This window comes from Dendronephthya gigantea, unplaced genomic scaffold (assembly GCF_004324835.1).
Source record: "Dendronephthya gigantea isolate DGI-Jeju-01 unplaced genomic scaffold, DenGig_1.0 000055F, whole genome shotgun sequence".
In the NCBI taxonomy this organism is placed as follows: domain Eukaryota; kingdom Metazoa; phylum Cnidaria; class Anthozoa; order Malacalcyonacea; family Nephtheidae; genus Dendronephthya; species Dendronephthya gigantea.
The window spans coordinates 477,602-489,735 of record NW_021163065.1 but is presented as its reverse complement, the minus strand read 5'-3'; the positions used below and the strand labels follow the sequence as shown (position 1 = coordinate 489,735).

Here is a 12,134-nt window from a genome sequence, read left to right as displayed (position 1 = left end):
GACGCGGCGTCCAAATGCCATGTGACGGCCGCAGATGCTGAAACAGAAAATTAAAATGTTATCTTTTCGAAACCCGTGCATATATCGAAATATGCTGAAATGCCATTCTGCATCAACATTGGGAAAATCCAATTTACTGAACCGAAACTTTTTACCTTGTGTCATATGGTCTGTAGACCGAGCAAAACATATGTGCCATCATGCGCCGCCATATGTTAATCTCAAACACCAAACTACATGTCGCGAACATATCGCCGTATTTCTCCAAAACAAAAAAGCGTGGTAATTTCCATGGTAATTTCTTAACAACATTAGCAAACGAAGGAGGGGCTCGGGGTGCAGCTCTTTCGGGCAAAGTGCACTGGGCTACATCATGAATTTCAGCATCTAAATCAAATCTTTGTTGGATCTGTTCAATACTTTCAATGAGAAAGTTATTGGAATTGATCAAAAAGTTATGCAGGTCAACACCATCTCTGCTTGTGTCTTCCTTTATTTCGTTTATGGTTGCAGTGGCTGCCACACCAAGGTATATTTCATTCAAGGGATCATGGAAACTGACATTTTTAGGATCAATGTCTTTCAGGTTGGTTTGCTTGACATGACGGACCTCCATAAAATCAGCAGAAAGAGTCCTTATAAGTCCTTCTACTTCAACTTTGAGGCTTTGAAAAAGGGGCTTTTCACCTTGAAAAAGGCGATTGAAATCATTCAATTGGGAGAGTTGGAAACTTAAAAATTCAAAGTAAGCCAGGGTGTACTTGTTGTGGAGTAACTTCACAATGCGGTCAGTGGCGTGTGTTGGATCTTCACTAGTAACAAGAATAAATTAGTGTTGTAAAGCCATGTATTGTTCCAAAATGCAATTGATGGAAGTCTCCAAGGAAAGCCAATGTGTTTGACCTGGTGATAGCAATTGGAGGGGGTCAACACTAAAAAAACTGTTGGGACTGGCAGTAGGTATCTTGCCTTTTCAATGAGCGACTAAAATGCGAGAACACATCTCAACACAAATCTTCTAAGCCTTTTGGCAATTTAAGGGCTGCTTGAGATGATGCCAAATGAATCAAATGACATGAACACTTAACTGTGACCACATTTGGGTAATCTGTTTTCAAAAGTTGGGCAACAGAACTGAATTCTCCGAACATAACATTTGCCGTATCTGAAGAGTAGCCAATTATTTTGCTCATTGGAATGTGGAAATCAGCGAATGATTGCTTTACTGCTGAGTAGATGCCTTTAGCTGTCCCATCTTCGACTTCAATCATGTCAAGCAAGAACTGCTTTGAATGGAAACTTTCCATATCAAAATAGCTGGCGAGAATTGCAAGCTGTTTACCTGTAGTCTTATCGGTTGTTTGATCGATAATGAAGATGACTTTTTAGAGTGCAATGTAGATACTGCTTCCTTTAAATAATCAAATCCGAGGACCTGTTGTATCAATTCGTTGCCTTTTGCTTTCTGAAAGTAATATTCTTGAGAGTGTTATCAAGTGGGAAAAGTGATCTAAGTAATTCCAGCATATCATCAGACAGAGATATTGGTAAATTATGGTCATCCAGGAATGCACATAACTTTATTTCCATTGAACTTATTTCCTCTCAATTTGCAGCTTTGGTGAAAAGGCTAGTGATTGTGCCTGTATTTGCAATAGTGCTTCAAAACCGTCTTTGAGCATGACAAAAATTTATCACAAAACTTGCAGAAAGGCTGGGAAGTGTTATCTCTTCCAATTCTTTGCACAGCCATACGTTGAATTGTTTGTCAGTCAACCAGCTGTCTACAAAAGCTTGAACTTGTTTTGGTCTTTTACGTTTGATTGTTGAATGCAAGGCATTGCTACTATTGCCTACTTCTTCCAAAGATGAATCTGAATCATCCATATTTATGACATGATTAAAATTTAAAATCGTTTGTACTTACAATGTCAGAGTGACAGTGAAGCGGGCAGCAAAAGTTAGTGGACTTTGACTGACCCCCCAACACAGAAATATATTGAACTATATGCACACTTTGCACACGAGAAAACACAGGAAAAATCAGTAAGACCAAGTTAGAGTTACTTGTATTGTGCGTATTAGGATTGTGATTCGTGCTTTTGTTTTGAAACCTGCTCATATTTACAAAAGCCAGTTTATGTTACTTTACTTTTTTACTATTTTACAAGATATTATACAAGGTTACTCACCTTGCAATACCCTACATAAGATAATTTTTCCTTGCAAATTTCTGGTGTTTTTCAATTCCTTGCATTTTTCCTTACAAGGGGCTAAAATTCCTTTGGCATGGAAAAATCCATGCAAGTGGAAACACTGTTTAGAACTCCATAAATTTGTAGTTTGCATAGTGTGGAACAGAGCATTGTAATGTTTTTATGTATTTTTTAGCAGGTATATAACTTCAGCTTGAAAATAGATGCATTATTTGATTGAAGTAATTGAACAATTAAAGACTTTTTTATTTGATCATATAAAATGTTATACTTTAATATAATATTTAATTTATAACTTGAGACCATTACAAATTTCAACATCAACGTTATTGAACTGAATAAATACTATTGAATGTGACTGCATGAAAGCTTTATGCAATTCGTATGATTTTTATTTATTTAGAATTCATGAACAAAATACTGTTAGTCTGAATGGCAAAAAAACATTAATCTTACCATTCCAGTTTAATACAATAATTCGTAACTTTGTGTCATAGTATTAATCATAATTATTTAATAATCATTGACGTATCCAAATAAACAGCGAAAAATGAAAATCGAGTTTCAGTTTGTCATGTGCTTTATACTGGGAAAATAAAATCACCCCCCTGGGAAAATCGTTATGATTCATCAAAATTGTTGACGCTTGTTTAAACAATGTTGTTTCAGCTTGTTGAAGCAATATTGTTGTAAATTGTTAAAAGCATAAAACAACATTGATTTCAGTTGTTCCAACAACATTGTTCATGCATGCTGATTCATCAACCGCGAACAATATTGTTTGAACAATGCTGATCAATGTTGATAACAAGGGTTGTTATGGGTGGGCAGCACAACATTGCCGCATCCTGATACGAAAAATATTAGAACAAGTTGTTATCAAGTTGCATCAACCTGATCGTTTTTAGGCGTGTATACAGCTAAGAATTCTGAGCCTGCGGTTTATCAGCATGCAACAATGTTGTGCTACCATCATTGTTCACACTTGTCAATATCATTGAACAATATTGTTGTAACCTGAATTAGGTGTAACAATATCGTTCCATGTTGATAACAACTCTGAAAAATGTGGGCAGCTCAACATTAATCCATCCTGTTCATATCAATATTGCATCAACCTGATTGGTTTTAGGCGTGTACACACGTAAAAATTGATCAGGTTGTTGCAATATTGTTCATGAAACAACGTTGTATCAATATTGTTATCAATAAAGTATCAATCGTTAACAACATTGTTCTGACAACCTTTTTCACAGTTGATAAACGAGCAATAGTTGTTGCAACATTTTGAGACAAGCGTCAACATGGTTGATGAAACATGCTTGGTAAATGTTGTCAGAACAGGACTGTTTTGTGCTGTTGTCTCATCAGGCCGGAACAACATTGTTCTAACAATGCTGTTTATTGCTGATGAGACAACAGTAGTTGCTGAGATTTGTCAAGACAGGCACAAACAATGTTGATGAAACAAGCCTGGTAAGTGTTGTCAGAACAAGGTTGTTTAGCGTTGTTGCTTCATCAGGCCTCAACAACAATGTTTCAACAATATTCTTTGGTGTTGATGAACAGACAATAGCTGTCAACATTTGTTAGGACAGGTTGTTAAAATGCTGGTGAAACAAGCTTGATAAATGATGTCAGAACAAGGCTGTTTAGCATTGTTTCTTAATCAAGCTCCAGCAACTATGAACCAGCCAATAAATATACAAGTTCTCATTTGTTGCAACTATTTTAATTAAATCATTATTTTTTGTACAACAATAATATCTGCTTCATTCAATAATTTGGTAGCTATAAATAATTAGAGATTCTCAATTGATTTTAAAATTATAATTTCGAGGATATCAATTAACATGTACGTAAACTATTATCTGTCATGCATTGCGCGCTTGGTTTGCAATTTGTAAATATATCGAATTTATATGTTTATATTTGCATCATATCTGGCCAACGAATCTTTGTAATTTTGGTGCAATTGTTGCATGGATTATTTACTTACTCCACGAAAAGGTAGCTATTATGTTTCAATTTTTAGATTTTGCAGTATTTTTGACACGATCGATTTTGTATCAGGTAATAATTTCGATTCTTATGGCGTTCGACAGGACTGTTTTTGCTTTCAAGGACGTTGAGCTCAGCTAAGGTCGATTAATGATATTTCAAACCCAGCTGCATAAACTAAAGACAAAGTCTGAGAATCCGTAGATAATCAATAATTTATGCTTTTTTTGGCTTAATCCACACTTATACAGCATGTAAAAGGCCAAATCACTCAACTGTGAAATACGAAATTACACCTGACGTTAGCTTGCTGAATGTGTGTCTTAATACATGTAGCCAACTGATGCAAGCATAACCGAGACATGCTTTTTAAAACAAATTGAACTTAAACTATTCTTCAGTGAGAATCATGTTCCACTGGACTGATGTAGGACCTCTGGCTCCATATTTGGTCTCCTTCCACGTGTAGAAGTTGGGCCAGAACCTCTCATCTTTCTTGCAGTCCTCCCTGCCGTAATGTACTTTCTCTAGAAATATATAAGGTAGGGAAATATAACATACTGTATTTGAGCACCGTAATTTAATATATAGATTTAAGATAGCAACTTAGAAGAACCTTTACCCTTTACTTTGTTGGCACAACTCTATTTGAAAAGCTAATTTTGGATAATGTCAGTCAGTTGTGAATCTTCAATAAGATTGTATGTATGATGACTGGTATAACAAAATTTTGTTATCTCATAAAATTCTTTTTATAGAATTGTGAAAATGACTTTGGGCTCTCTTGGACAGATAGATATACAAATACACATGTATTGAAATATTACCACAAGAGCAGTCTCTCGGATGATTATCTTCTCCAGTGTCTGATTGAATTTGACACCAAGGAGTCCACATATTTTTGAGGTCATCTCCCGATTGTTGGCTTTTACCAATGATGCCCAATTTCCTATTCCAAGAATCTTGCTAAAATGAAGTAAGTGTACAAGTCAGTGAATGAGACTTAACATTGGCGACGAGAGAGGAAAAGAACTTTAAGACGGCGAGGTAAGACAATTTGCGAATACTACAAGCGAGAATGACCGACGAAACGTCTGCAAACGGCGTAGAATCGTCACCACCAATACAGTTATTACTGAGACTAGAAACCTACGATCACGACCATTTATTCCCCCGGACGATCCATGTGCTACCGGTAAAGCTTGGGAAGAATGGCTAGAGGGCATTGAACGGGAGTTTAGATACTTTAAAATTGTTGAGCTCGTTGATAAAAAGGATGCATTAATCATATATGGCGGTAGAGAGGTGGCCAAACTAGAGAAGAGTTAGCCTGACCCAGACACAGCAACCCCTATGAGAAATTGTGAACAAAATTCAACAACTATTATCTACCTAAGAGGAACAAGCACTATGCCCGGTACCAGTTTCTCAAGCTACGACGAACACCAGGGGAATTGACAAGCAGCTATGCCGCACGACGGCGAGAAAAGGCAACCGATTGTGAGTTTGGTGATACCCATGATGACCGAATTCTGGAACACATCATCCAAACAACAGACCACAAACCACTGATCCAAAAAGCTCTTAACAAATCCTGGAATTATTCTCAATTCTTAACTGAAGCTGCCCAAATGGAAAACATTAGATGACAGGTTACTGATATAACATCCTTGAAAGGGACACTGGGAATTAATTAAGAACCACAGGAAACACAATTGGACATAAAAGATATCAATAAAATAGAATCGCCTGGAGTACGAAATCAACCCCAAATGCATTGAGCTCGCCAGAATCAGGGGCAGGAACGAGAAAACAGGAACAATCCAGGGACACCCCAATGCCATTACTGTGGGTACAACCACCACAAAAGCAACACCTGTCCAGCCTTTGGGAAGCGCTGCCGGAAATGCAACAAAGAAAACCACTTCGCATCGGTATGTAGGTCAGCCAGAAGACCACAAGCTGGGTCCCAGCAAACTACCAGTCAGAACAAGCAACTAGGGCACATCAAACGGACCACAGGGACCACAGAAGATGACTCATCAGTTAGCTTTGATGATGACTACTTTGTGCAAGCGGTAAAATCGAGCTTTTAAGCCAAGAAAATTACAGGATCATCAAAATGCAAGCAAACAGTAACAGTCAGATTACACGATGTCGATATTAGAATGGAACCCGACAGTGGGGCTGAGGTGAACCTAATAGATGAACATCAATTCCAAGCAACATAGGCCAAAACTGCAACAATGCCAAGTGAAACTCAATACATTACAACACTCTCTCAGTGTCAAAGGAAAATTTGAAACAATCATTCGAAATCAAACCTGTGGCAAGTCAGCAACCTTTCTTGTTGTAAAAGGTCGGATAAATTCACCACCTCTGCTTGGAAAAACCACCCTCCTCGAATTAGGGATGCTCAAAATCCAGCCTGAAGGAGGACTTGCAACTCCAAACGCCATCAGATGACCATTTGACCATCAGATCAAATACCACGAATCCCAAACATCAGGAGATGGAAAACCTTATAGCTAAATACGATCATGTATTTCACAGAATTGGCAGGATCACAGACAAGAAGAACAAGCAGGAAATTTACAGACAGTTTTACATGAAACCAGACACGATCCCGGTCACGCAGAAACCCCGCCCTGTACCATACCACCTACGAAAACCACTAAAGGAATGGTTACAACAACAAGTCGAAGAAGACATCTTTGAGAAGGTCCCTGAGGATGAACCAGTCACATGGTGCTCACCTCTGGTCATACAACCAAAACCGCGATTTGCAAAAACAGCCAAAGAAGAGTTAGGGCCACATATGATCTGTGCGAGCATTGATCTCCGTATTCCTAATCAGTACATGGAACAAAGCCGAGTAACCCAAACCCCCATCATCGAAGACTTCACCCACCCATTCCATAATTGCAGCCTATGGACCAAGATGGACCTCCGACAAGGCTACCACCAGCTCACTCTTGATCCAGCATCTTGTGCCATTGCCACTTTTGCCACTCCTTGGGGAAATTTCCGACCCAAGTGACTAGTGTTTGGAGCGAAGGCATCGCAAGATTTATTTGATGAAACCATGCAGAGAATTTTTGGCGATATTCTCCGATGCTTAAACCAAAGAGATGACCTACTAATCGGCGCACAAGACTGGACTGAGCACAATGCGATGCTCAAAGCTGTTCTACAAAGAGCAGCCGATTACGGCATCACATTCAACTGGACAAAGTGCGAGTTTGGTCAGCGGGAATTGGAATTCTATGGCTACAGATTCAGCCAACAAGGACTCAATCTGACACCCGACAAAGCGAGAGCCATCCAAGAATGCACCCCACCGAAATCGAAAGTACGAAGCTTCCTCGGTATGACCGGATACTTGGCAAAATTCATCCCCAGATACGCCTCTCTGATGCAACCCTTAAAAGAATTAACCCACAACAAGAATAAATTCCACTGGGGTCCTGCACAACAAGCTGCCTTCGAGAATCTAAAATGCAGTATCTCCAACCATAGCATACCATAGCATTTTTCGACCCTCAACTACCTACCATGGTTCGCACAGAAGCAAGCTACAATGAAGGTCTCTCAGCTGGTCTGTTTCAACGCACCGCGAAGAGGTGGCAGCCAGTCCACTTTATCAGCCGCACACTTACCGACAACGAGAGAAGATACAGTCAGACCGAAAAAGATGCGTTGTGCGTTAAGTGGGCGAAGGATCGATTCAGCATTTACCTACTGGGTGCACCACGATTCACCATTGTCACAGCGCATAAACCATTGCTCCCCCTCTTCAACAAAGCCGCTGCAAAGCTACCACCACACATCGAGAAGTGGGTCATGGACATGCAGGATGTGGACTATGAAATGCGATGTGAGCCTGGAAAAGATGAGGCTGATCCTTTGGACTTCCTCTCATGGCACCCCCTACCCCAGACAGGAGACAATGAAACGGAAGAAATCATCAAGAGTGTCACTGAGGCTGAGCCAGCTATCATCCTTGACAAAATAAAGGCAGAAACGACGCGAGACAACGCTTTCCAAAAACTCCGTCGCATAATAAGGGACGATGATTGGTGGGCGCATAAGGACCCTGACATTTCTCCGTTTGTTGCTATCAAAGACGAGCTGTATGAAGCGAACGGTCTCCTTTACCAGATGAATCAGATTATCCTACCTGCCAAACTACAAAAGAAGATAATAAAGATCGCTCACGAGATCTTGGGAAAACTAAAACTAAGCAAATGCTTCGGGCAAAGTACTAGTGGCCAACAATGAATGGAATGATTGACCAACTCATTGGACAGTGTTTCGAATGTCAGGTCGTCACAAAACGGCATACAGAAGAACCCATCAAACCGACTGTAATCCCAAAGAAGCTGTGGGAAGAAATCGCCATCGACTTTGCTTCACCATACCTCGATGGCCATTACAACCTAGTAGCAGTCGACAAGCGAACTCGCTACCCGGAAGTTAAGGTCACACCGTCAACATCATTTCCACCAACACAAGTGAGATTAAAACGAATGTTTGCCAACCACAGTGTCCCAGAATGCGTGGATTCCGACAATGGCCCTCCTTTCAACAATTTGCTAGAAAGGAAGGGTTTACCCACCATCGCATCACACTTCAGCACCCAAGGGCCAACGGGGAGGCAGAAAGATTCATGCAGACCCTCAACAAGACAGAACATATCGCCCATTTACAAGGAAGGAACAAATCAGAAAGAGAACTCTCACTACAAAACATGCTAATCGCTTACAGGGACACCCCACACCCTGCCACAGGGGTTACACCATATGAGGCCATGACGGGCAGACCAATACGCACCAGATTAAACCACGCCCACGTGCAGGAAAGTGATCGAAATGAAAAGGACAGGGCCATCGACGAATGAGACAAAGAATACAAAACACGCATGTCACAACAGAAAAGAAACACCAAGAAACACAACTTTACCGTGAAAGATTACGTACTGTTGAAGCAGAAGAAATACAACAAATGGTCCACGGCATTCGAGCCAGCGTTCTACACTATCACAAAAGTCCAAGGATCCTCCATCACCATGAGACGAATCAAAGATGGGCGAGAGCTATGCCACGATGCGAGCCAACTCAAACTTGCAAATCTTCTGGTGGAAGCAGACGAAGAATACTCAAAGCAGGCAGACGAAGAGCAAGACGAATCGATCGGAGATAGGGAAACGGATGAGGAGATATCAGATGATGAGGCGGAACACGAAAGACCGGACACTGAGAATCCAGACATAGAACCGGAGATTGCCGAAAGGCCACAACGACAGAAGCAAGTACCAGCATGGCTAAGAGACTATATCCTCTCATAGAATTGAACTCTACAGTAAGCTGATCAGGATGGACAGATTAAGGATTGACATTACGTTACACCATATTATAGCAAACCATGGTGACAGAAACCAAATCTCATAAGAAAGGGAGATGTTATAGTCTAAGATAATTTATGCTAATTTATACAATTAGGGCCTCAAACACGAACGAGCATGCTTTATATTTGTTTTGTATGTTATCCCAGTTAAGTGTTAGATATACCGTGTACAAGTCGGTGAATGAGACTTAACAAAGACGACGTTAAAATGGCATAAAAATGGCGTGGCATATCTATATATGGACAAAACACGCCATTTTCCAGTTCTCTTGACGTCCACGTCTTGTTTCCTAAAACTGTCTATTAACTTCTTTTGAAATCAATTGTTTTTACTGTCTGTGAACATGAATATATGAATATGTGCTCCCCCCCAATTACCCCCCCCCAATTACCCCCCCCCCAATTATTCACTTTCCTACACCACTGCTCCCACCCACTGTGTACATCTATTACTGTGGCAGACTGTAGAGGTAAAACAATTACAAAATGTATACTGTGACTTTAACCAGTTAAATTAATGATGATAATAGAATGAATAGGAGTGCAATTAATGCCAAAATCATACAAATGATTACAAAATCAACCAACCACACAGTGGGAGGTTGACTTGTTAATCACGAGTATGATTTTGGCATTAATTGCACAGCTTAATTCATTCTTTAACTTATTTAGAAGCGAACTTATCTAAGCCTCATTTTAATGTAATAGTTTCTTATTTAATAATGACCAGAAGGCTTTTGCAACAAATTGTATTAAATTGCAGTATTGGACAATAATTACAGAAGATGTATAATTAATTATGTTATTTTGCTTTAAATGAGATTGCTATTTAATATAAGTGTACCCTTCTCTCTTCAGCCCTCCAGTATGTGAATTTGGACTTCTCAAATGCTTCTGCCATCAGCATCAATTCCTCAACCTTATACTATATGGCAAGTTTTGAAACTCTTGTTGCAGTTGATCCTTCAAAGCAAGTAATGACATAATTACATTTATGGTGAAACCCTGCTAGCTTGAACCAGCTCTTTTAGAGGGTGATATTAGATTGAGTTAGCAGGAGCTGTTGATTTAACATGTGTAGTATTATTGACTGTATACAAATGTTTCACCTACAGTTTTAACAATAAACAGAATGAACTTACAGTTTTACTTTGATTGGCTTTCACGAACCTCCCCAGCTGTACATAGGAGTTTGCAAAATTTTTTGTCACATTTGCCTATAGAGTTTTAATACATTGTGAAAAAAAATAAACATTATTTCATACATTTTCACTGCACTTACAGCATGGCTAGACTTTGCCAATTGGAAATTATTTGCACCAAGGGCCTTTCCTAGGTTCTGAACGTCTTTCTCCAACCGTTCTTGATTTTTAAGGACCTCTTTCATCAGAGTTTTTAGCTCTTTGAGCTCTTTCATCACCTCTGGCAATGGGTTTTACTGCTCCCATGTTGGATCCTGCGTCTCTGAGTCGTCTACAAAATATTAACTTTATTGTACATGTTGATAAAAGTATTGCTATAAATAAGACAAATTACCTTCGAAAAGGTTTGAAGGAAAAGCCCTTCGTTGAAACAGACGGTTTTGCCCCTGTGAGTTTGTAAAATTTGACAACAAACAATTAAACTTGTTAATCTCAAGAAAATGACTAAGCTCAAGTTTTCAATTCGTGAGAATGAGAGGCCACAAAGTTTATTTAAAGAAACCAGCATGATAACGATTTTTATCTAAACAATAGCAAAAAAAAACGCTATTATATATTGTTGCTTCATCCTGCCTAAACAATATTGTTCCAACAATACTGTTTATGCTTGATGAACAAACAGTACTTGTTGTCAACAATGTTTCCTCATCATGCCTCAACACATTGTTATATTGGGTGCGAACATGTATTGATCAAGAAACAACTTGTTTTTGGTTGTTGACAATCCTGTTGTAGATTGTTGACAACCCTGCTGTGGCAAAGCAAAACTGTTGTGCCAATGGCTTAAAGGTTTGTAAAATCGACATTTTGTACCCAAATTATAACTTATAAAATGGAAAAAAGGGCATTTCGTTATCATTGCAACCTGTGTAGCGTGAATTTTGAATCGTCGCATAGATACAATGTTCATTTAACTTCGAGAAGTCATCAGGTAATACGCTCAACAACTCCACAACTCGAGATGTTTTGATTTGCGGCGATGAACCCTTGCCAGATCACAACAGCTATGACCTAAGACTATGCCTATGGCCATGTGATGATGAAACTGAGCAATTAAACATTCCGGTGGGTGAAAGTAATTTTGACAACAACAATTTTGACTGCAGTGCGAGTGGTGGAGATAGTGACAGTGATAAAGATAGTGACAGTGATGAGGATGAAGACGAAACTGGTGACATAAATGTGGTAAATACGAATCTAAATGCAAAAGATAACAAAATGAAGTATGGCAAATATATGTAGTTTGATGGAACTTTTAAGTAGATGACTAGCTGTGATGTTAATTAGGTATAATTATGCATGCAATACT

General features: G+C 39.2%; 1 protein-coding gene across 1 annotated transcript; it reads left to right on the top strand.

Moving 5' to 3' along the window:
- Nucleotides 1-8,494: 8,494 nt before the first annotated feature.
- On the top strand, nt 8,495-8,974 carry LOC114529230 (uncharacterized protein K02A2.6-like). The gene has a single exon (XM_028550987.1). The coding sequence runs from the start codon at nt 8,495-8,497 to the stop codon at nt 8,972-8,974; it is 480 nt and encodes a 159-aa protein (XP_028406788.1).
- The last annotated feature ends 3,160 nt before the right edge of the window (nt 8,975-12,134 follow it).

What these genes read in the sequence shown, in the direction of transcription:
- LOC114529230 (XM_028550987.1), top strand. Translation starts at nt 8,495, where the DNA reads ATGAATGGAATGATTGACCAACTCATTGGACAGTGTTTCGAATGTCAG.